Here is a 26751-nt window from a genome sequence, read left to right on the forward strand (position 1 = left end):
AATTGCTATGACTTATGTATCACTCACTTGGCCCTCTGCACACCTTGATGGATATACACATTGTGAGCATCATACCACTGTACAGACCTTTAGAGCCTGGGTGAGGAAAATATTACACAAGAAAAGCTTATTGAATCTTTTGCTACATTTAATAAAGAACAATGTGACCCTAATGCTAAAATGCCTAAAACAAATCAGAGGATCCAAGGGTGCTCAATAGGAGGGGGCCCTAGAAGTCCTCAGGTTCAGCTCACTGGTGGTGAGGCAAGTCCGCAGAGCCAATGGGTGACAGAGCTGAATCTAGCACCCAGGCCTTTCAGCTCGTCACCTGTGAAAGTCAAATGTTGAATATATTTTGAAGCTAATTTCTATTCTGCAGTCTTAGAAGATATATTTCCCCATTCTTAAAACCCTTAGAAATAAGGCCCAAAATTAGTCCTATTTTTACTCATTGTACAATCCTATAGTTTTTTTTTAGAATTGTTTTTAAATGAGGCATTTATGTTAGCTTTCTAAAGTTCCTCTACTGATACACATCAAGGCTAATATTTCATCGTCTAAACATCATTTGGACCTTTAAATTTATAAATATGCACTCTGTCCTGCTGGCATTTAATTAAAGTCCCATGAATTCAAATATTGGTTAAAAACATACTTGATGTACAGAATAATACTTTAGAGATTTTTAGAATTATATCCTTGGATATGAGATAAACAAGGTCTCTACTCTGCCATCTTAATTCTTCATTCTCTGAAATGGAATACGCATTTATGTTTAGCCTTAAAAATATTTATAAATTTATGTGTATCTAACATATGTAGTTTTAGTTAAAAGTAAATTTTCAGCAAAGAACAATTCTTTGTCTGAGAAAAGGTGATGCAATTATTACGTATCACTGCATGATCCAGGCTGTCTGGGGTTATTAAGAGAGTCAGGGACGGCCAATTTACAAGTATCACCCCTGCACCTTGCTTTCATAGCTCACTGCTGAGTCTTACGCTCACTGAGGGGCCCCTTGAGATCTTTTTAAAAATGAGTGTTTATTATTATATTATTCCATCATATACCTCATGAGAGGAGGTTGTAACATCCATTATGAAAATCTCGAACTATTTTTACTTTTATGATAGAATATTACTCTTTATATGATGTTTAAAGTTATGTTTTAACACTGGTATAGCAAAAAGTTCATTAAAATATAAAGTTCAATGAAAGCAAAATGTTGCTAAAAAAAAAGTTAAATATTCTTGGCTACAAAGAAAATAACCCAAATTTAGGGAAAAAGAAAATAAATGCTGTAAGTACATTTAACAGCTGAAAGATGAACCACTGTTGATCATGGTTCTGCAAGTGCCTAGCATAGTACCTGGCAGAGTAGTCGCCGCCTAAGTCAGGTTCTTACTTACAGACAATAGAACGCACTCTGCTGAGATTAAGAGGACAGGGATTTATATCAGAGCAAAATATAGCTTATAGGATTTCTACAGGTGCCAGGGAGCCAACCGTGAACCCTCTGCAGTCAGGAACTAGGTGGAGAGCAGAAACACCCAGGCACACCACAGCAGCTCCAGTTGTTGCCAGCAATGCAGGTGCCTGAGCAGAACCCCCACCACAGCTGCTGCCCACCACTCCCCATGTCTGCTTTCCAGTGCCACGTAGTTCCTCTGCCAGATGGAATCTGGGTGGATGTCAACCCAGCTGCAAGGAGCGGGGGTACAAAGAGTGCAGCTTTCTGGCTCCCACCATTCACGAGGCACACTTGGTGGGTGAGGCACAGGTATAAAGGGAGCCAATGGCCAGGGACACACAAGGAAAAGTTTCTGAACCACACGAGGGTTAAATAAACATAGCATTACTATGTTTGGCCCACAGTGGGGGAGAGGTTATTTCTCCACATGTTCTGAAATTCCACAATGCTTCATTGTGTTCAAAAGTAAGACCTTAACATGGGGGAAGAAAAAAAAAAAAGTCAACATTTAAGTTGACTTTTTGAGTAAAAATAATTTGTTACTCAAGCTGTTGCTGTTCTTCTCCTCACCCTCTTCAGCATCATCACAAGGATGCACACTTACTGAGGGCTATTGTGTCAAGGCTCCAAATTGAGTGTGTTACAGGTTTTACCTCCTCAAAGTTTTCAAACAACCTTCTGTGTAGACACTATAATTACCTAATTTTACAGGTTAGGTACTAAGCAAAGCACATCAAGGTCAAATGACTGAAATAATGGTATAGCCAAGAGCATCTGTCCCCTGATGGTCAATGCATGTCATAGTGACCTGTCGACTGGTCATTTGGTCGCTTAGGCATATCTATATCTATATCTATATCTATATCTATATCTATATCTATATCTATATCTATATCTATATCTATATCTATATCTATCTATCTATCTATCTATCTATCTATCTATCTATCTATCTAGAGAGAGACACTAGAGGCCCGGTGCATGAAATTCATGCACTGGGGCAGGAAAGGCCCCTCAACCTGGCCTGTGCCCTTTTGACCTGCTGAGATTAAGCGGACAGCAGGTAGGCCCTGCCCATCCAGTCAGGGCTCTGCGATGGATCGCCCCCTCAGAGGGAGGCCCAGGCTACCCGCCGCAGTGCCGCTGGCTGGGTAGCCTGGGCCTTCCTCTTTGGGTCGATTGATCATGGGGCTCCACCATCGATCTCCCCAAAGAGGTAGGCCCTGCCCACCTGGCCGGGGCTCTGTGATCAATCGCTCCCTGCAGAGGGAGGCCTCATCCACCTGCTGCAGCCCGCCGGAAATCATAAGAGCCTGCGACTGATCGACTGGCCCACTGGCCGATGGCCTGGGCCTCCCTCTGCAGATGACCATGGGGCAATGATCAGGCCCCCGACCAATTGCATCACACCAATTGCTTAGACAGGCTGTCCTGAAGATTAAGAGGATAGGACTTTATATCAGAGCATAATATAGCTTATAGAATTTCTGCAGGTGCCAGGGGACCAACCGTGAACCCTCCACAGTCAGGAACAAGGTGGCGAGCCTTGGCTGGCCTGGTGCCAGTGGGTGTCATAGCATGGTCATCCAGACGGTCGTTCTGCTGTTCAGTCATTTGATCAATTTGCATATTATGCTTTTATTATTATAGATGATAACAATTGGTAATTGGATTGCTACCTAGGGGCAGTACATTATATATTACTTCAGCTGAGAGAGCCTCATGCTTTTCTGGTGTATTATAAAATATGACTAGAGGCCCGGTGCACAAAAATTCACGCACTCAGGGGTGAGGGGGTCCCTCAGCCCGGCCTGCACCCTCTCACAGTTTGGGACCCCTTGGGGGCTGTCTACCTGCCAGCTTAGGCCTGCTCCCCGGGGGATCAGGCCTAAACCACAGTCAGACATCCTTAGCGCTGCCAAGGAGGCAGGAGAGGCTCCTGCCACCACTGCTGCGCTTGCAGCCATCAGCCTGTCTTGTGGCTGAGTGGAGCTCCCCCATGGAAGCGCACTGGCCACCACGGGGCAGCTCCTGCGTTGAGTGTCTGCCCCCTGGTGGTCAGTGTGCGTCATAGTGACCAGTAGTTCCTGGTTGTTCTATGGTTAGGGTCAATTTGTATATTACCCTTTTATTATATAGGATAATAGGACATTATAGATAAAAATGACAAAAACATACATTTCCTAAAATTTCTACATGCAAATTTGCAACACTAATTCTGTATTAATATAAGCTTTTCATTTAAAAGAGAATTTATCTTTGATGTAGAACAGACAAATTACATTAAGACATTAAATCTGTAAGTCATTGTTAAAAAATAGCTTACTTATTTTAAGCAAAGAAAACTTTCCAGTCTTTGATATATGTTCTTAGAAACATAAAAATAAAATTCCTTTCCTCAACTGTCCTTTTCCATTTCACACATATTGATCTTTCCATATGTTTTAAATAATGATGAAATTAATAGGAACTGTTCTTAATAAACTTAAATCATAGCTCCTTTCATGTCCACATATTTTTAAGAAGACCGAGGTGAAAAATCTGCTTCAGCATTAGGAAAACCTAAGAAGAACCAGGAACAGCTTTAGAAGAGAAACTGAAAGATGGCGATGAACTAGGAAGGAACTATGAAAAGGTATTTGCAGGTTGGGTGTGGGATGGCATTTCAAAGGAGGTTCCTGAGATGGGGTGAGACAAGGCCAGGGCCCAGGTAAGACAAGACGGGACAGAGGAATAGGACCAAGGACTGTTTGTATGACCCACTTGCTAGCTGTGAATCAATGAAAAAGATATTCCCTGTGGAATAAGCCAGCCCTGCCTGTGAATTATAACAGTCTTTTTTAAAAAAAATAAGTGGCATTGGGCAAATGTTCTCAATATTTTTTGAACCTTATTTAAACAATGGGTCATGATATTTATCTAACTGAACTGCAGAGAAGAATCAATGGGACAACATCGTGCAGTTCCCAGCATAGCCTGGCACTGTGGGTGCCGGGGAAACAAAGGCCCTCTGCCCCCCGCCCCCTACTCCCCACCCCCAGCACAGCAGCTAAGCAGAGGGAAGCCACCTGCAAGACCCCTTCATGAGCAGGGTGGGCAGTCCCACAAGTCACCCAAAATTTCATTCATGATTTCTAATTATTTTGAGAGTCTTTATGATCCTAATTGTTTTTCTGAACCAGTACCAATCAATTTTTTAAAAATTCAGTGTCAAGGGAAAAATAAAGTTATTTAAAAGTATTTTTCTCAATTGTACTAATAAGCCATAAACTTACACTGTGGGCTATGCTATTTGATAAGGTCATTATTTTAGTTATTAAATCATTAAGTTATTAGAATAGCTAAAACAAGTCCAACCAATATTAAAAACAGTTGGTTTGGAATGTAACATTTTGAATTCTAGCCATTCCATATAAGAATCATTATTTTTTTAAAATATAGAGGTGACTATATTTACATAAATAATTTGCTGTCATATTAGATCAGTGATTTTCAACCTTTTTCATCTCATGGCACACATAAACTAATTACTAAAATTATGCAGCACACCAAAAAATACGTATTTTTTACCAATCTGACAAAAAAAATAGATATAATTTTGATTCATTCACATCAGACGGCTATTGTTGTGTTGGCTCTTATTCTTTTTTTATTTGACAAGCTAAGTAAGGAAAAAGAGGTCAATGCCCCTGACTAAATAGTCAGGTTTGCATGTTTTTAAAAATTCTATGCCGTGGAACACCAGTTAAAAATTGCTATTATTAGATTAAACCATGACTTTACATGATTATATCACAGAACACAATCTGTGCGACATCTATTTCACAAAGTTGTTTTTTGTTTTTGTTTTTTTAATTAAAAAAGGTCTCACCCTAGTGGGTTTGGCTCAGTGTATAGAGTGTTGGCCTGTGGATCAAAGAGTCCTGGGTTCGATTCCAGTCAAGGGCACATACTTTGGTTGCAGTGTCCTCCTGGCCCGAGGCTGGGTAGGGGTTTGTGCAGGAGGCAACCAATTCCATGTATTTTTCTCACATCGATGTTTCTCCCTGTCTTTCCCTCTCTCTTCTACTCTCCCTAAAAATCAATGGAAAAATATCCTCGGGTGAGGATTAACAATAAATAAATAAATAAATAAATAAATAAATAAATAAATATTTAAATAAAGTCCTCAATGACTTTATGTAAGTTACCCTTATATCTGAAAAAAAGATATTCAACATCTTAGAGCTTATTTCAAATTCAACCCTTTATTAGTCTCCATGACATAATTTTGATACTCTCAGATTCAGGAAAACATTTGTAAAACGACCATGCCCCACCAGCGTGCTCACAGGGCCCAGGGTCTAGTCTAAGGCAGTTTTAGAGCCCAGTGGTGGTTCCTGAGCCACACAGCTGAATCTCGCAGACAAGTGTGCCACCCAGAGGCGAAAGGAACAAATTCACCTTGGATTTTATTTGTGAGACAAACAAATGTTAAAATTTAGAAAACTATTTGCTATTACTTATCTTACTACAAAATAAGAAAAAATTAGAAGGTTCTATCTGCAGGAAGAAAGCCCTTAGTGCCAGACTACCTGGAAGTGTGGCTCTTTAAGAACTCCCACAAGATGGCAATAAGCCCGCAGACGGGTCACAGGTGCACAGTCTGCCAATTTAAAAAACTGAGTTTAACTGCACTATTTACAGTAAAAGCTATCTTTTCTTTTTATAATTAATATAACGTGTTTCCAGAAGTACATATAAGTTTTGGAACAACTACCACGATCTATTTAGACATGTGGCCCAAAAGTTAAACTAATTACCAGAGATATTTCTTTCTTAAATGAGAAAAGTTTCTTTCATTAGGAGGTCTTCTGCTCAATTTTCTTCTGGCAAAGGAACAAAGTTTACTTAAAGTAATTCTGTTACTTTAAGACAAGGCTTCTAAAACATATACCACTAACTGTAAAGGTTAAAGTAAAACAGTCAATTCTACTAAACACATAAGAATTGAAGCTTTTAATGTCCCAAACAATAGGCAGACTATAAAAAAGAGATTTATGCTATCTCCGTTTTCATCTTAGAAGTCTGGACGTTGGAAATACTGTTAGCGATTGGCCATCATTAAGATTTACATTATTTTAAAATGATTTACAAAAGATCAAATTAACAAAAAACATCGCATACATTAAAATGTGAAAATGATTTTAAGTATAAAATTTGAAAACTCCCTTTTCTACACTGTAAAATCCAATTTTTTGAAATACTATTTTGGGTTCTCAAATGTTATACTTATTTCATCTCATTTTGTTGTTTCATTTTCACTCTAACACACTTTAAAATAGGAAGATGATTCCAAAGTCACACCTAATTATATGACTTTCTAGAAAACTTATTCTAGAAATATTGTTTACTGCCGACTTTAAATTTGTTTTTATTAAAAGAGAAGATTCTACAATTGATTATTATTTCCAAGTAAATTTTTTTCTCCAAAATCTTAGCAAATACTGCTTTCAAGTACAGCATGCTAACTACATCTTCCTCTCTTGTTTCGGTCACTGAGGGATGTCCTTATTATCTGTGAGAGTTAATTCTCTTCTCTATTTAAACCCCTTAATCTTCCACATGCCCTGAGTTGCATCATTCGGCAAAAGATGCTTCCACCTGCAATGATGGCTGCACAATATCTGAGCACAGAGCACAAACAGTTCCACTTTCACGTCCATTTCTACTTTTATTTGGGAAATAAACGAGACTATGGGTTTAAGTCCAGCCTGATATCTAAATGTCCTATACATAATGCTGAAACTGGAGCAACTATGACAAAAACAACTCAGTAGGTCAGCACGGTTTAATTACTCCAGGTAAAAGTTCAATGATTAAAGCTCGAAATAATTTCAGGGAATATATAATATCAGGGAATATACTCAGGAATTTGGTTGGGAAGGTTCAAGTGCATTCTGAAGCAACAAAGAAAAGCTGGTCAATCAGGAGAATGACCTCTTACATGTATCCTAGGGGCACCAAAAAGTCTGTGTATTTGCTTCACACATTCAAGAATAGAAGGAATACAGAAAGGATGGCTACTTACAGTTCATGAATAATTCACATTCATTAATAAGAATCTACAACTCAAAGGGTAAATTCTGGATCACTCCCCATGCCTCAAATTGCTAAAGAAATTCTAGATAAAATTAAATGCCTTAAAATTTCTTGAATCTTTTCTATTCCTTCTTTCCATCTTCAATGCTACTATCTTAGTTCTCAACATTTTAAAAAAAATCTATATTCATTTAACTACTTCCTAATTAATCTCCCTGTCTCCAGGCCCAATCTCCAACTCTATCCTACCACTGTCACATTTCAAAATCCATCCTCCAAACAGAGTCCAGAATAATCTCTGTGAAATACAAACCAATCACACCACTTGACTGCTTGATATTTCCAAAGAAAATCAGGAGTCAGAGTGTTCCTCCCCCCACACACTCTGCCCACTGCAGGGGACTTCTCAAGGTAGGAAGGCCAGAGGCTGGCCACATCCCATCCTGCACACCCAGGGTCTACACCAGGGGTGGGCAAACTTTTTGACTGGAGGGCCACAATGGGTTCTTAAACTGGACCGGAGGGCCGGAACAAAAGCATGGATGGAGTGTTTGTGTGAACTAATTTAAATTCAAAGTAAACATCATTACATAAGGGCCGGATCCAGCCCGCGGGCCGTAGTTTGCCCACTGCTTGTCTACACAGAGGGGCTATTGCTGGTGGCTCCTGGGCCTTTCAACTTAACCACCAATCACATTTCTTTGTGATAGAAATTAAAATAACTCCTAACCAGGAAACGTCAGGACCCATAATTTATGGGTGAGGTCTTCCAGAAAAACATCCTAACTTCTAAAATGATAGTTTTCAAACATTTTTAAATGACCAGAATAATTTTCTTCAAACAATATCTAATGTAGAATCCCAACAAAAAAAAAGCAGTTGAAATAGTATTTTTGAGGTTGACAACATAGGCAAAGGTTAGATCATATAGAAGTGTAGAAGCCATAGAATAAAATTCAAATTTGGTTGGTTCAATGCAGTCAGTGGGGAGAAGAAAAAGGAATGTGATAATAATCTGATTTTCATTTTTGAAAGGCCAGTATGTTGTTGTAAGAGTCGAAACTAATGAGAACTTTTAACATTTCTGATGTATTTTCATAAACTCAAATTTAACCTGTGAAGAATCCTATGTACTTTCCAAATAATGAGCTACCAATGTAAAGGGGTCACAGAATACCTGATCCTCGCTGGTTAATCCCAGGTGCATCACCAGGTAAAAGTGCACCAGGAAGTCTGAGTTTGGCAGAACGTCCTGGCGTCTGGTCATCATGGCACAGATCAGTTTGTAGGCTTGTAGTTTGCCTTCCTTATATTCATTTGGCAATGTCGTCGCCTGCCAAGAAGATGATGTTTGAAGGTTTAATCAACTCCAGATGCAGCCGGGCATTTCAACATTTCCTTTACTTTTCAGTTTTCCATAAGAGTTGATTGTGGAGATGTGGGATACACTGGCTTTAGTAAGACCCAGCCTGTCTTCAAAACATGCCGTCTTGGGAAATTACATTTTAAAAACTTAATTTCAGAAAGGAAGAGGAAATTACAATAAAGGAATAAAAACATATCCACTTGCCTTAAATAGCCATGATGCAAACATTCTGAGTGGTGGGATCAAGACCGGAGGAGATGGAGAAGTTTGGTTATCCAGGCTTATTGCCAGATTATCCCGTATCTAATTCACAAAGAGGAGATTAGGGAAGGCAATACAGTTTACCCCAACAATATCCCAATACTGGGTTCCATGGTCAACTAGCTGCTTCCAATACAATTTCTTTGAGTAAAAACCTACAATAGTTACAAGTTTTTCTTTTATTTTGAGAACTATTGTCATTTTGAATTTTATATCTAACTTACTATATGTGGCTTTAGACTGAATAAAAACTAGGGCATTGTTTTTCCTTGAATATAATGGAGTGGTCCTGAACTCTACATGATAAGAATGGTTGAACAAGTTATACTGTATAAACATGAATCACGTTTTAAAATATATATATAGCCCTAACCGGTTTGGCTCAGTGGATAGAGCATCAGCCTACGGACTGAAGGGTCCCAGGTTCGATTCCGGTCAAGGGCACGTACCTTGGTTGCGGGCACATCCCCAGTAGGGGGTGTGCAGGAGGCGGCTGATTGATGTTTCTCTCTCATCGATATTTCTAACTCTCTAGCCCTCTCCCTTCCTCTCTGTAAGAAATCAATAAAATATATTTAAATATATATATATATGTGTGTGTGTATAAATATATATATATAACATTGGAAAAATGTATGTAATAAACAGAAACAAAAAGCAGAATGAAAAGGCCCCAGTAGTTCTGCTGGTTAGTGCCTTGTTTTGATATGCCAAGGTTGTGGGTTCAATCCCCAGTCAGGGCACATACAAGCATCAACCAATGAATGCATAAATAAGTGGAACAACAAATTGATGTTTTTTTCTCTCTCTCTAAAATCAATAAATAAAAAATTTTAAAAAACAATGAATATTGTATGTACTCTAATATTTTACTTTTATAAAAATTTTTTACCCCTAAAAGACCATAATATTGGTTATCTCTGTGGGGAGTGATGTCAATTTTCTACTTTGATTTTCTATCTTTTTAAAATTTTTAACAAATACACATTTTTATTTATTAAATGTGTATTTTAACAAATACACATTTTATTTCAGAGAGGAAGGGAGAGGGAGAGAGAGATAGAAACATCAATGATGAGAGAGAAAAATCAATCAGCTGCATCCTTCATGCCCCACAGTGGGAATGGAGCCCGCAACCCAGGCATGTGCCCTGACAGAATCAAACCATGACCTCCTGGTTCACAGGTTGACACTCAACCACTGAGCCACACTAGCTGGACCATTTTTCAAATTTTATACAATAAAACCAGTATCACTTTCATAAAGAAAGCAATTAATACTGCTAAATAATACCCTACTCTTTAATATCCTATAGTAATATAATATTTATGCATTAAATGAAATGACTCTTTCATATTTATAAAATGACCAAACTATAGGTATTACTATTTATTCTTTGATATTCAAATATACTTTGTGTCAACACCTAATCATTATCCCAGGATGTATTCAGTGGTGAACTGCAACACAATTTTAATGAAACTAAGTCAGTTTTTCCATGTTAGAGTAAAAAGGTAATATAGCAAGAGTACCTTTGCTAGTTTATACCAGAGTTCATAGAGGTAGCCAAAAACTTTGGCATGGATCTTGGGCGACTGGATATTATTCACATCTCCGAGGATTCCCAAGACTCTTCGCCATAACACAGCAGCAGAGTCTGGGTGCCAACCAGTGAGGTTCCCTCCGGCGATTATGCTACAGTCGTCTGCAAGGCATTCACTGCTATCTACGGAAAAAAATGTGTGTTAACCCTGGAAATACAATCTGAGTACAGCCTTTACTCTTTCAGGAAAATTATCAATGCTTCTATATTGAGAGTAAAAAAATTAAGGTGAAAATTTTCTAAAGTAAAATAAATAAGATGAACAATTTCTTACAACTTTTTCCTAAAGTAATTCTTAAAAAGTACTTAATTTTTAGAACAGTTTTAGATTTACAAAAAATTACTAAAATAGTATACAGAGTTCCCATATACTCCATGTTAAGTTTCCTTATTGCTAAACATCTTACCTAAGTATGGTATGCTGTTACAATTAATGAACCAATATTAAAACATTATTACAAAGTCCATACTTATTCAGACTGCTTTAATTTTTACCTAATGTCCTTCCTTATTCTGTCCCAGGATTCCATCTAGGATATCACAGTACATTTAATCATCATGTCTCCTTAGCTTCCTCTTGGCTATGCCATTTTCTCAGATTTTCCTTGTTTTTGATGACATTGACAGTTTTGAGGAGTTCTGATTAGATATTTTGTAGAATGTTCTTTAATTGGGATTTGTCTGATGTTTTTCTCAGGATGGATTTTTTTTCCTTTTGCATTTGTGTTCCTGGAATGAACATTTTTAGCTCTGATATATGAGCCTTCTCCAATATTCTTGGGTTTCATTTGCAAATTCTTTATTTAGAATTTTTGCTTATATGATTTTAAGTAAGATGGACTCAAATTTTCCTTTTTAAATATGTACCTTGTCTCATTTTATTATCAAGGTAACACAAGTTAGATAACAGAAATTAGGGAGCTTTCTTTCTCTTTAGTGTATGGAAGAGATTGGAAAAAACAGTTTCTCATTTATTTGAAGCTTTAGTAAAACTAGGAATTGTCCTGTATTTTTATAAATATATCCAAACTAACCTACTATTTTAAATTTTGTAGTTTTTGTAGCTCTGTTCCCTTTTGCACTCCCAATATTCTTTCCTTGATTAACCTTGCCTATTCATCTATTCTATTGTTTTTAAAAGTTGATTTTGCCTTCTCTATTGCTTTCCAGCACATATGTGTATGCATTTTACTTTATAAGTTCCCTTTTTATTAACTTCAATATATTATTCTGCCATTATTCCCTAATATTTTCAATAGGGCACATAGATCAATATTTTTCTCTTCTAATATAAACACCTAAGTCTTCAGCTACATTCTAGAGCTTTTGATATGTAATTTAAATTGTAGTCCACTTTGAAATATTTCCTAATTTAATTTCTTTTGGACTTAATTTATCTAAAGTGCAGTTTTTCAAATGACAAGTGCTGGCAAGGATGTGGAGAAAGGGAATCCTAGCACACTGCTGGTGGGAATGCAGACTTGTGCAACCATTATGGAAAACAGTATGGAGTTTCTTTAAAAAATTAAATATGGAACTTCCATTTGACCCAGTGATCCCATTTCTAGGAATATATCCTAAGAAACCCGAAGCACCAATAAGAAAGAATGTATGTACCCCTATGTTCATAGCAGCACAATTTACAAAAGCTAAGATAGGGAAACAGCCCAAGTGCCCACCAGTAGATGAGTAGATAAAAAAGCTGTGGTACATTTATGCCATGGAATACTATGCAGCAGTGAAAAAGAATAATCTCTTACTCTTTGGGACAGCCTGGAGGGGCCTGGAGAGTATCATTCTAAGTGAAATTAAAGAAAGACAAGTATCACATGATCACACTCATATGTGGAATCTAAGTAACAAAATAAACTGATGAACAAAATAGACCCAGAGACATGGAAGCATAGAACAGACTGCAGAAGCTCAGAGGAAGGCAGGGAAGGGTGGGTGGGTGGTAGGTAATCAATCAAAGACTTTGCATGCGTAAATGCAGAACCCATGGACAGACAATAGGGTGCTGAAGGCCTGAGGCTGGAAGAGGGGAGCTGGGGCGGGGGGACCTGGAGTGGGCCAATGGAGTTAAAGGGGGGGCATATGTAATACTTTCAACAATAAAGAATTATTAAAAAAATAAAGTGCAGCCGAAACCGGTTTGGCTCAGTGGATGGAGCGTCGGCCTGTGGACTGAGAGGTCCCAGGTTCGATTCCGGTCAAGGGCATGTACCTGGGTTGAGGGCATATCCCCAGTAGGAGATGTGCAGGAGGCAGCTGATCGATGTTTCTCTCTCATCGATGTTTCTAACTCTCTATCTCTCTCCCTTCCTCTCTGTAAAAAATCAATAAAATATATTAAAAAAAAATAAAATAAAGTGCAGGTTTTAGTTTCTAAATGTAGTTTGATTACCCTTTTGTTCTTTATTTCATCACACTCATAGAATGTGGTACAGTTTCAAATCATAACATTTGTTGAGAGTTGATTAAAGATCTAGTTGGTTAATTTCTGTAAATGTTCCATGTGCTTTTAAAAATCACCTGTATATTTTAATTAAGTTCAAAGTTTTATATACTTATATATATTTCCATTCACTATATATAAAAATATCTCCATTAATTATATTGTGTAAGTCTCCTCTAATATTTTTTCTTAACTTGTCAATTTTTTTTTGAATGACAAAGTTCTTTTATTTTTTTTATTTTTTTTCCCCTGTCTTTTTTTTAAATTAAATCTTTATTGTTCAGATTATTACATTAGTTACTCTTTTTTCCCACCATAACTCCCCTCCACCCAGTTCCCACCCCACCCTCCACCCTCACTCCCCACCCACTGTCCTCATCCATAGGTGCACGATTATTGTCCAATCTCTTCCCTCACCCCACACCCCTTTCCCCCACCCCCAAGAATAGTCCATTCCCTTTCTATGTCCCTGATTCTATTACAATCGCCAGTTCATACTGTTCATCAGATTATTTATTCCCTTGATTTTTAGATTCACTTGTTAATAGATGTGTATTTGTTGTTCATAATTTGTATCTTTACCTTTTTCTTCTTCTTCCTCTTCTTAAAGGATACCTTTCAGCATTTCATATAATACTGGTTTGGTGGTGATGAACTCCTTTAGCTTTTTCTTATCTGTGAAGCTCTTTATCTGGCCTTCACTTCTGAATGATAGTTTTGCTGGATAAAGTAATCTTGGTTGTAGGTTCTTGGTATTCATCACTTTGAATATTTCTTGCCACTCCCTTCTGGCCTGCAAAGTTTCTGTTGAGAAATCAGCTGACAGTCGTATGGGTACTCCCTTGTAGGTAACTGATTTTCTTTCTCTTGCTGCTTTTAGGATTCTCTCTTTGTCTTTTGCTCTTGGCATTTTAATTATGATGTGTCTTGGTGTGGTCCTCTTTGGATTCCTTTTGTTTGGGGTTCCCTGTGCTTCCTGGACTTGTAAGTCTATTTCTTTGACCAGGTAAAGGAAGTTTTCTGTCATTATTTCTTCAAATAGGTTTTCAATATCTTGCTCTCTCTCTTCTTCTGGCACCCCTATAATTCGGATGTTGGTACGCTTGAAGCTGTCGCAGAGGCTCCTTACACTATCTTCATATTTTTGGATTCTTTTTTCATTTTGCTTTTCCGGTTGGGTGTTTTTTGTTTCTTCGTATTTCAAATCTTTGACTTGATTCTTGCGAGCCTCTGGTCTGTTGTTGGGAGTCTGTATAATGTTCTTTATTTCAGTCAGTGTATGCTTAATTTCTAGTTGGTCCTTTATCACAACATCGAGGGTCTCATTAGATTTCTTGAGGATCTCACTACATTTATCGGCGGTCTCATGAGTCTTCTTGAAGATCTCACTACATTTATCAGCGGTCTCACCAGTCTTTTCGAGGGCCTTATTAAGTTTATCAGCGGCTTCTAGACAGTTCTTTAAAGACCTTAAAAGTGTGGTTTTGAACTCTATATCCAGCAGTTTGCTTTCCTCCCATTCTGTCGTTTGTGTCCTGTTTCTTTGTCTCGGCATTTTTTATGCTTCGCTGTATCGATAGAGTTCCTTTCTGTGCTAAGTGTACCAATTACCTGAGGTAGACACTCTTGGTGCACCCCCTTATGGGCTTTGTGCACAGTCTTGTTGTAATTAAGCCTTGATTGTTGTAGTTATCACTGTGAGGAATTGACCTCCAGGCCAATTGGCTGTGAGAATCAGCTGTGTCTGCAGTGGGAGAACTTCTGTGCTGGAGACACCCCTCTGGGGCTAGACTTGCTTCAATGGGGCTTTGGTGCTCACTGAGTCTTCCCCCTGAGTGTGTCTTTTATGGTTCCACAGAGTTGCAAACTGGATGGTCCCACTCTGACCTCTCTTAACTTGTCAATTTTTGAGTTATTCAAATTTTCTACTATGAAGTTCATATAAATTCATAATTATTGCTGTCACTAATGATTTCTGCTTTATAGTTTATGTGACATACACACATAGCTAAACTAGTGTTCTATTTTTCTTTCTTTGATCTATCAATGTATTTACTTAATTAGTATCTCCTTTGCTTTGCTTCTCTTTTGAATCTTTGGAGGGAGTTTAAAAAGTTGGTCCTATCTCCACCAGTAACCCCCCCTTTATTTTCTTACACCATTTCTTATTAACATACTTATTCTCAAAGTTCTATTCCTCACACATTTCCCACACAAATAAAGAAAAACTGATTTCTAGGCAATTATGAACTCCCACTGAGTGCTATTTTGAGTACATATATTGTTAGTGCTTTTAAGGCCTAATCAAAGACATTGAAGAGCAATTGGTGGATGTGAGGAACTTTAGGTAGAGGAAAGATAAGAACCAAAAAGGAGCAAGGAGTGAATCTGACAAGGAGCTGGGGCAGATCCAAGAATGTTCTGCATCCTTCCCCGTACCCAGAACAGCTGCTAATATCCTATCTAATAAAAGAGAAACATGGTAATTAGCTGTACATCCGCTACCCTTCCCATTGGCTAATCAGGGAGATATGCAAATTAACTGCCAGTCAAGATGGCGGCCGGCAGCCAGGCAGCTTGAAGCCAACATGAGGCTTGCTTGCTTCAGTGATGGAGGACTCCAATGTTCCCCGCCTGCTGCTGCCGGCCTCTGAGCTTGCAGTTTGAAACATTGTTACAAATATAGAAGCTAAACAAAACTCCAGAAACCTGCTTTCGGCCAGCCGGGATCTCAGATCTGGAGTTGAAAGACTGTTTCGATTATAGAACCCAAACAAACCAGATACCTGCTTTCAGCAGCGGAGGCCTAAGAGCTGGAGCCAAGCCTCAGAGCTAAAGCTGGCCCAGAATAAAAAAAAAAAGAAAAAAAGGAGCGGTTGGGAGCTTCAGTCACCTGCCAGCCTGAAAACAGCCCTCAGCCAGCCCCTCACCCAGACTGGCCAGGCACCCCAGTGGGGACCCCCACCCTGAAGGGGGTGTGACCAGCTCTAAACAGCCATCATCCCCTCATCCAGGCTGGCCAGGCACCCCAGTGGGGACCCCCACCCTGATTCAGGACACCCTTCAGGGAAAACCAGCCGGCCCCCACCCATGCACCAGGCCTCTATCCTATATAGTAAAAGGGTAATATGCTTCCCAGCACCGGGATCAGCGGAGCCGAGAGGCCTCCCAGCACCGGGATCAGCGTGACAGGGGGCAGCGCCCAAACCCCCTGATGGCCCTGTGGCTCTGTGTGTGACAGGGGGCGGTGCCAAAACCCCCCAATCGGCCCTTCCCTGAGCGTGACTGAGGGTGGCATTGCAACCTCTCGATCCGCCCTGCTCTGTGCGTGACAGGGGGCAGCGCCCCAACTCCCCAATCAGTCCTGCTCTGAGCCCGACCAGGGGCTGCACCTAGGGATTGGGCCTGCCCTCTGCCATCCGGGAGCAGGCCTAAGCCAGCAGGTCGTTATCTCCTGAGGGGTCCCAGACTGCGAGAGGGCACAGGCCGGGCTGAGGGACCCCTCCTCCCCCGCCGAGTGCACAAATTTTTGTGCACCGGGCCTCTAGTCTTATTATATTAGACTAGAGGCCCAGTGCACGAATTTGTACATGGGTCGGGTCCGGCCAGCCCACCCTGATTGGACCCTGGGGGAGGGGCTGCGGTCGATTGGCGGGCGGGCCCCACCCCCGATTGGGGGGGCGACCGGGGGTGGGGCTAGTCAGGGGGAGGGACTGTGGGAGGTTGGCTGGCTGGCCCTGCCCCCTGGTCAAACTCCTGGTTGAAATCCCGGTTGAGGGCACAATTTACATATTAGCCTTTTATTATATAGGATGCTGAAAGATCCCAAGACATCTGAATTTCCCACATAAGTATCACATAATCTACTGAAGAGACACAATAAAATGTGCAGATCAAATTCAAGATGGAATTCCTAAACACTGTACCTGAAAGACAGGAGGTACAGAGAACAAAAGTCTGATTATGGGCCTCTGGGTTCTCTAAAGAGACTCATCTTCCTAATGTTTAACCTGTAAAGCAAGTGCAATACCAAGGATCTGTCTGTCTAAGAAGGTATGCTGATTTAATGAATGCTTATAAATCAACACAAGACCCCATACACAGCATAATATGGCATTTATCTTTCTCATAAAGATGCGAAAAAGATGTCTTTAATCCCCAAACTAGTAGTTGTCAACCTTTTGGCCCTTTAAATACAGTTCCTCATGTTGTGACCCAACCATAAAATTATTTTCATTGCTACTTCATAACTGTAATGTTGCTACTGTTATGAATCGTAATATAAATATCTGATATGCAGGCTGGTCTTAGGCGACCCCTGTGAAAGGGTCGTTCGACTGCCAAAGGGGTCGCAACCCACAGGTTGAGAACCGCTGCTCTAAGGGTTAAAAAACAGTAAGGGAATTAAATGATTTATAGCGTTTCATCTCCTACCCCCACCCCCCAAAAGCAGCCATCTGAAACAGAGATTAGCCCCAGCATTCCAATCACACTGGAGCTTTGCTTGAGTAACACCAAGTGAAAAAGGCCAGGTATCTCATCACCTACACCTCCTTGCTACCTGCCAACTAATATATCCTCAGTTATAAAAGGGCCTCATGTAGAAAATGTTTCAATGCTACTGAGCTCTCTGACAAATGCATACCACAGTAATAAAATCCTAGGTAACATCCCCATCACATTATCAAAATACGTTGAGTCCTTTAGAAGTATTTAAAATCATTGCTCAATATCACTGTGAAAAAATTTTTTTAATGAGCTTAAATGTTTTATCCTAAAATTATTGCATTCGTGGTGTAAGTAACAGAACAGATGCTGACATTTTACATGTAGATGGTTCCTCACTGAAGCAGTGCTTAATTAAAAATGGGGATTTGAGAGATTTCAGAAAATTTCATGCTCACCCTAAAAATGCCAAATATTTAGTTTTATTTTCTTTTTCATTAGCAAGCTAGTATGGTAGCCTAGTACCTTTTAATTTCATTATTACCAAATGCAATAGGGGCATTTAAATTTTTTTATTAAACTGGAAACTCTTGCAAACAAATACAATATATCATCTTTCTCCAAACACAAGCATGATTTTAACAAAGCAATATAACATTTAAAATGTTGCAAATATGCAAAGGACTTTAGTCATAAAATAAGTCTTGATAATGGGTACTTATGACCAAATGATTTCACATAGCTGCAATTTTATGTAGGTTTGGTAAGAATATTGAAGAAACATAGCAGGAACACTGGAAATAAATTTCCCTTTTGATTTGAAACCTGAAGACACAGATCCAAAAGTTCAATTGAAACACCTTAATTCCGGGACCAGAAAATTCAGGCCTGGCCTTTGAAGATTTAAAATGGAGAGGTAGCAAGTTGGCTAGTGCTCTGCTGGCCAGCTCTGCAGCCTGACTCTTCTCTCCTTCCTCTTCTGTTTCCAGGGACATATTGTTCATTTTAAAGATTTCAGAAGGTGAGCAAACAATCAGAGCAGATCAAAGCCTGGCGAAAATGCCAAAAATGTGTCTAATGAAAGACAATGCTGACAAACAAACCATTTCTGCAAAAACAGCTTTGGTGGCAGGTAACAGTGAGTGTAATTCACATGCACAGCTATAATTAAAAGCAGAAGTGGTAAAAGGATTTCTATAACACTATTTGGAGGCAAGGCTATGATAAATATACTAAACAAAAAAGATTTTGAAACTGAATCACACTTATTTTTTACTATTAAAAAAGGTTAAAATTTAATTGCTATTTTACCTAAATAAAACAATAGCCTGGACTTAAAGCTTATTTATTCACTGATTCGAGTATTTACTAATGTTCCTCTCCTGTCATATACAATGCTAGAAGCCAAGAATCAGCAGTGAACACAAACAATGACTCCCCCCACCCCCCCAGCTTATATTCCAGTGAGGGGAGACTACTGACCCCCTCCCCACTAAAGCAAAATGTTGGACACCATTTCTTAAACCTCATCTTAAAACACATTCTTGACCTGACAGGAGCCTGGAAAGGAAAGAGCACCAAAGCTGGCCTTTGCTCCTTAGGGTTACACATCTCATTTAAGAAAACCTTCTCTACCCTAAGGTCTTAAGACATGTTTTAGAAGATATTTTCTTGCAAAAGTTTTTAAAACTTATTTTTTATATTTAAGCATTTTATCCATCTGGAATTGACTATGGGCATGTTGTAAGGCAGAGATTCTATTTCCTTTCTTTCCATATGGCTAAATACTTATCCCACAGGCATTTGTTAAACAGTAAATCCTTTCCTTGCTAGATCTGGAATGTGTCACCTCTTCCATAATATCATGATTCCATGGCCGTGTGGATTCAGTTATGTACTTTATATTCTATTCTATAGTCTATTTCTCTATCCCTGTGATTAAAACTTTCTTTAAATGAATCTCATAGCACTTATCACATTATTTGCCACTATCAGGATAAATGTCTTCTGTCCTCTTGGTAAGCCAGTTGTGACTATGATTTATTCACATTTTTATTTCTTATAGCATCAAAATCATATTTCTAGTTTGCAAGCATATTGGCTAAATAGGAGATGAGGCCAGCAGCAACACTGATTCTTTACTATAGTCATAAATATTCCTCAAAATAATTACCTCAACAGAACAAAGCGGATGCAGTACCAACAGATGCTCTGGCATCTGGCACCTCCGGACCAGGAAGGGACTGCCCCTCCCAGGGTTACTAATTCCTAGAGATATCTAACAACTCAGCAGGAAGGGTTCCTTTCTTGTACAAACTACCAATCCAAAGCTCATACCTCCCATACCTCCTTCACCAGGCTCTTCCACATCAAGCCTATACCCCCCCACCCTCACCCCCACCCGACCACAGACACTTCAGGGCCAGGTACTCGGCAACTAGGGACAGCATCTATGCTCCAGAGTCTGCTGAAATTGTTCCAACTCGCCAATCCTAACTCTGCTTACCCGGTCTTGCCTTGCTTTTCCCATGGGAATGACAATAAAGGCTGTAGCCCAGGTTTGTCGTCTTTCCCACTGTCTCCTAACCAACTCTCGTCTTCTCTGTGTCCCACCTGCACAGCAGGCCATGCCTCCAGTTTCTAGGGACCAGTGAGTATAAACTTCTTCCTTCAGGATAATCATTTCCATGTCTGTATGCTGTACCATACCTGATTAAAACAAATCCCAGGTACATTTTGAAACAAAGCACAATACATTTAGCCGTTATTTTCAGCCAACATGAAGTGATTTAAATGAGAAAACAAATATAAAACTAAACGGTTAGTTTGCCAATGATGAGGAATATAAGATTTTAGTTTATTGTTCTAAACATTTGATAATTGGTAGAATTATTCAATGAGAAACAGATATACTCAAATTGTCTGATCACTCTTTTTGCATGCCCTAAAGGTCAGGCTAACATGAGTTTTATTTTGTATATTTATAAAGAAATCCTTCTCTTAAGAACAGAAAGTTAAATTCAGAACTGTGATAATCCTTAAACCTTATCATATTACAGTTTGTCCTTTTCACAGATGACAAGATGAACTATTGAACTGAGTGTACTGATTCTCTATATTAGTATTTCAAAGAACTAAGTATTTGGAGGAATTAATCATGACAGAGAGAGTACATCATATACAATTACCTCACATAAGTTTATTAAATTGAGCTATCCCATGCATACTCTGAAATAGGATCAAAACAAAACTATCCAAAGGACAGACAAAAGAAGTAATCACCCAATTTTCTTTCTTTTCAATAAAAATGATTAAAACTAGTTCTTGCTTAAATAAATTCAACTTATTAAAGATTCAGTCTTGCCTTCAATAATGCCACCATGTGTTCCCCCTGGGTAGTCTGTATATTAGGCCCAAAGAAGCCATTTATTGCATCAATGTATTAATGATTCTCAAGTAGTTTAAAGGGTTTTGCTGTTGTCATTTTAACACCAATGGAGTGGAAGGGAATAGGCAGCACTGTATATGGAGTCAAAACACTTTAAAATCCAGTTCTAACTCTGGCACTTACTGTCTAGCTAACAAGATTTTCCTGCGACTCAGTAATCCCATCTCTAAAACAGAATTTGTAAGACTTGGCCTGCTTACCATACAGAATCAAAAGGTTATTTGTAAACTGTTAAATTCCATAAGTTTACAGTATTATTATTCAAAATCATCTATATAATAAAGAGCCATGGTCATAACAACTGAAGGCTCGACCAGACCGGAAGTCAGTGCTGGGTTGCCGTGGTGACACAGTATTGAGTGGGGCCGCTGCGGGCACCCCGACCCAGCACTGACTGCCTAGGGCAGGGGTCCTCAAACTTTTTAAACAGGGGGCCAGTTCACTGTCCCTCAGACCGTTGGAGGGCCGGACTATAGTTTAAAAAAAAACTAGTTGGCTGCTAAGCAACAGACAGCAGTGGCAAAAACACCCAGCGGCCGGATAAATGTTTTCGACAGGCCGCATGTGGCCCGCGGGCCGTAGTTTGAGGACCCCTGGCCTAGGGGGCTATGGATCAGGCTCAGAGAGAGGCCTGCAGAGAGAGAGGCAGGGTCTGATCCATAGCCTCTGTGGCAGCTGTTGATCAGAACTTGCCTCTCTTTCTCTCTCGGCCTGGCCAATAGCCTCACCTCCATTTCTCTCCAGGCCTCCACCTGGGCTGCTAATCAGCCCCGCCTGTCTGATCAGGCCCCAATGATAGGCCCAGAGACGCTAACTGGCATAGAAACTGACCAATCAGAACCAAATCTGGGTGACTGTAAGGAGCCAATGGCTGCCTAGAGGTGGAGCTTTTGACACTGACTGGCATAGAAACTGACCAATCAGAACCAAAATGGTTGGCAGAGGAGGGTAGTTGGGGGTGAGATCAGGCCTGCAGGGGAGGGCAGTTAGGGGCAATCAGACAGGCAGGCAGAGGCAGTTAGGGGTGATCAGGCAGGCAGAGGCAGTTAGGGGCAATCAGGCAGGCAAAAGCAGTTAGGGGCGATCAGGCAGGAAGGCAGAGAGGTTAGGGGCGATCAGGCAGGCAGGCAGAGAGGTTAGGGGCGATCAGGCAGGCAGGTGAGTGGTTATGTATCTTATATATAAAATATTTTATCCAACAACATTTTTTCCATGTAAATTTTATGAAGTTTTAATGTTACTCCATTAGGAATTTACAAAATATCAGGGGTTTTGGTTAAATTTTATGTTATGATTAATAGAAACCAAAGTTTCCTTTGTTAAAAAATACACAACTATTTAAGGTAAAGCTTTAGACTTTTATTTTCACTCATTCATTCCTCCAACAACCCTGTAGTAGGGACTATTATTATTCCTATTTTACAAGGAAAAAGTTGAAGGAGAGCGAAATTAGGTAACTTGCTCAAAGCCACCCAGCAATTCCTTGGCAGAGCCTGGATGCAGACTCAGAAAGTTTGGTTCTGTAGTCAGTGCATGAATCTCAGAAATAAAATCTTGGGGTAAAAGGTGTGAAAAATACAGAGTATAAAATCCTTTATTAAAAACTTTAAAATAGGATATATTTGATTGTTTGAGGACACAGATATATGTGGTAAAACCAAAAGAAATCAAAGGATCATAAAAAATTTGAGATGGGGTCACAGGAAGATAGGAGAAGGAAGGGACGTAAGGAGACGCTCCGGGAAATCGTACTGGTTTGGATGCTGCTGTTTCTTCAGTTGTATAGTAGGCTCACTGGTGCTACTTTATTACTTACATACATGTCACAACTTACCTTGTGTGTATCAAGTATTTTATAGTAAAATTTCAAAAACATATGAATCAATAAGCTAGTCAAAGATTTAAACTTATCTTGATTTAGGGCCCTTATAAAGTAGATAAAATCACTCTTCTGTTTCCAGAGTGAAGCTTGACATGAGTGTCCTGTGGCTGTGGGCATGGCATGCATCTTCCCATTACCTGGCCACTGTTTCAGAACCCTCACCATACACATCTCAGAACTCATGGCTGATTATAAACAGGTGGTTGGAGCTGCCACAACCAATTTGGTTAGAAGTGGCACCCCCATCGTCACTGTGCTAAAGGATCCCTAAATTTCTTACAACTGGATATTGCGGGATGCACTGTTACCTGCTTTTCAAACACGGTTAGTTACCTGTTAAGTTTGAAGCATCGGCGGGACTCAGTTGTAACCAATGGCGGGCATCGGAGTCAGCCACATCTGTGGGAGTGTTCAGGTCTGCATCTTCCTCACAGGTCTGCCATGAGCTCATGGACAACTCGGCCTCATTGTTATAGCCCAGAGCCGTGTCACTGCTGACACTTTCACCTGGCATAATAAAGAACCAAAGTCTGAGATAACTAATAGCCACAATTACCCCCACATAAGTAACTAAACAGCTGACACATGCAGGGCATAGGGGCTCAAAGGGGCTGGTTTGGGGCTCTTGCTCAACCAAACAGAGCTTCTAAGTGCTGAGCATTAACAGTCATTACAAGCTCCACTATGTATCACCCAAATAGCATTCCTTTCAAGGGGCTTCAACTCATATACCATATGCCCAAAAGATGTACATCAAGTCGTTAAGTTTTCTACTGAAACTTATTCAACTACAAAATGGGGGTGGGCGGAAGAAAAGGGGGCGAATTGGTCCATATAAATGCAAGTTTATTCCACTGGCTAGAAAAGTCTAGTGATGCTTTATATCTTGAGTCTGAGTCTAGACCTCAACCCAGACTGCGTCACCTAGAGCACTGGGGGAGGAGGTGTTCTACTATAAAACACTGTCTCCAATAGAAAGTCTCTCCTCTATATAATAAAAAGTTGTAATCTGTCATAATACAATGATGCTTTTTCAAAGGCTATTAAGCCTAATAGGGCCATTTTGTCTAACACAAAACAGACCTAGACAGTTTACTTCTCCAAGTCTCCTGTCTACCTCATAATAATTTTGTGTGTCCACCCTTTTCGTCTGCTCACTCTTTCAGCTCCTTTTTGTACCTATGCTGACAGTGCCCAGCTTTGCTGCTGCTGATCTGCTGTTCTTCCTTCACTTGCAAAGAACTGAAAGTTGTTCCAGTCATTAACCTGACAGGTCTCTTACTTCATTGCCACAGGTCTCTAAGCCAACAGGACCTGAAGGAGGAGCCAAGAGAAGCTCCTGCACACCCCACCAGAACCACCCTGGACCCGAGCTGTCTATCATGCTGCTCTGAAAAGGAGGTGGCCCAAAACCTGCCCTTGGGAAAGCAGAGTATTAGGGCCACATTTTACAGTACATGATAATGTGTCAGGATTCCAATCACGTTTTACTTTTTAAATACTTATACTATTGACTGCAGGGTACTTCTGAAGCATTTTGCTCCAAGCTGGTGGGAACTTTCTAGGGAAGATCACTTTTCCTTCTGGGTCTGTCTGCTCACTTAGCATTAGCTTTGGTTGTGCCTCTCACCTAGGAAAGGGCCCAGCGGTGGAAAGACAGGCCTCTAAGGTTCAGGTAAGTGACTAGAACTGTTCAGGATGTACGTGTGAACTAACTGCCCATCAATCCTGAAATCCCAGGAATAAAATGTTCCCATTTCACAACTATGTGTCTTCAGATGATATTATTCAAGTTAGAAGCACAAAGAAAACAAAATACATCAGCTCTGAATCTGGACGAACACAGACCACACCTCCTGGAACTTACTCTTCTGTCTTTCCCTGCATTTTCCTTGCATCTGCTGCAAATCATCTTTTAAATCCAATTCGGCGGAGCTGCTGCTTCTTCGAACTAAGATCTTCAGACAAAAAGAAAAATTGCATTAGTTAAAGGAAAGTTTTGATTTTTATAAGACTGCTAAGTTTCTAGTCCACATTTCTAAAGGAAAAGAAACAAATGATAATAATAGCAACAACAAAATTGAATGCTATTTTCCATTTTGAAGGATGTGTTCACAATTTACTATAATTGAAATATAAATTATTCAAGATCTGAAATTTATGGCTTCTACTTTGTCAACTGACATTCAATTGAACTGATCTACTGAGAAGAAATGGCAAATTATATAGAAATGATTTATTTTGAAGTTCTATTTGTTCCTCTGCTCAAGCACACATATATAGTGAACGCACTTTTCCAGAAGGCCCACGTTTACCCTCAGATGGTGAGTGTGCTGGCAAGGAAGGCATGGACTCCACCGAGACTTTCCTAAAGGTTACTCAGTGTCTTCCTTATAGCCGTGAAACACCTTCCTGAGCAGCATTCAACACTGGACCGTGTATTACACACAGAGCACTAAAACACTTGGAGGCAACCTGCATCCTCTAAAATTTATGACTTGCATGGAGAGACAAAACATACACAAGTTACACAAAATGATTATAAGATATATAAGGAAAATATACAAATAAACTCTCTCTACAAGGTATGCAGAATAGTGTTACCATAATTGGCTCACAGTTACAGGACAGCTGTTCAAGAAGGCAACTGACATGAAGTGATAGAGAGAAGGCAGGAAGCACTGAGTGGCAATCAGCAAGTTGTATGTGCAGGGACAGAACCTGATTATAGCAGGCCAAGCAGGGCGGGCAGGTGGAGAAGAAAAAGATAACAAGAAAATGCAGACCACCTTCTAAAAGAGGCAGCTGCAAGTGGGCCTTCAATATCAGGTTTAGGAATTTCAACCCAATACTGTCAAAATGAGCAACTGTATGTTCTAGACCAGGGGTGGGCAAACTTTTTGACTCGAGGGCCACAATGGGTTCTTAAACTGGACCAGAGGGCCGGAACAAAAGCATGGATGGAGTGTTTGTGTGAACTAATATAAATTCAAAGTAAACATCATTACATAAAAGGGTACGGTCTTTTTTTTCAATAGTTTTATTCATTTCAAACGGGCAGGATCCGGGCCAAGGGCCGTAGTTTGCCCACGGCTGTTCTAGACAATAGCTTGTTGTGATTAAAAACATAACCAGAAAGAAAAGTTTAGTATCTGTGCCATGCATTAGTGTTAAGAAGAAAATTATCATGGAACTGGTAGTTCAGGAATGAGCATATAAGGCCTTTGATCGTTAAAAAAAAGGGGGGGGTAAGGTAAAAAGATAAATAAAAAAACTGCAGAACGGCAGAGGAGTAAAATTAAATCACAAAAGGATATGACTCTAGGGGATCATCAGAACAATGGTGACAAAGGAAGGAAGAAAAGTAGGATGATGAACAAAAGATGAAGTTTCTGATATTTTAATTTTCATTTTGAGCTGAATATCCAAAGAGAATATCCTATACATAGGCAACAAAAATCCAGGATTGTGAGACAGAGGATAAAGCTGGGAATGAAGAAGTACATTTAAGATCCTCCAGTGTAGAGTATATTAAAAACCCTGGATTCAATGAACTAAAGAATAAACATTAAACAAACAATTGAGAAGTTAGGACTAAGATGTATAATTAAAAGACAGAATAATTATTAATCCAAGAAACAGGTGAAGGCCATGAATAAAATATTTAGAAGAACAACAGTATATAAAAAAATATTACACAGCCTTAAAGGAAGATGACATATATCTAATGTCATAATGAA

The 26751-nt window shown here is 39.6% G+C and overlaps 1 protein-coding gene across 12 annotated transcripts in view; it reads right to left on the bottom strand.

Moving 5' to 3' along the window:
- Positions 1–26751, bottom strand: part of RALGAPA2 (Ral GTPase activating protein catalytic subunit alpha 2) — a 304655-nt gene that overhangs the window by 155954 nt on the left and 121950 nt on the right. For all 12 annotated transcript variants that reach the window (XM_036321186.1, XM_036321185.1, XM_036321180.1 and 9 more), the window contains 5 exons: positions 24879–24969; positions 23345–23518; positions 10710–10903; positions 9121–9219; positions 8728–8883 (listed from right to left, as the gene is read on the bottom strand). In XM_036321186.1, coding sequence (XP_036177079.1) covers positions 8728–8883; positions 9121–9219; positions 10710–10903; positions 23345–23518; positions 24879–24969 — 714 coding nt within the window. The remainder of the gene's footprint in view (positions 1–8727; positions 8884–9120; positions 9220–10709; positions 10904–23344; positions 23519–24878; positions 24970–26751) is intronic.

This window comes from Myotis myotis, unplaced genomic scaffold, assembly GCF_014108235.1.
Source record: "Myotis myotis isolate mMyoMyo1 unplaced genomic scaffold, mMyoMyo1.p scaffold_m19_p_9, whole genome shotgun sequence".
Taxonomy (NCBI): Eukaryota; Metazoa; Chordata; class Mammalia; order Chiroptera; family Vespertilionidae; genus Myotis; species Myotis myotis.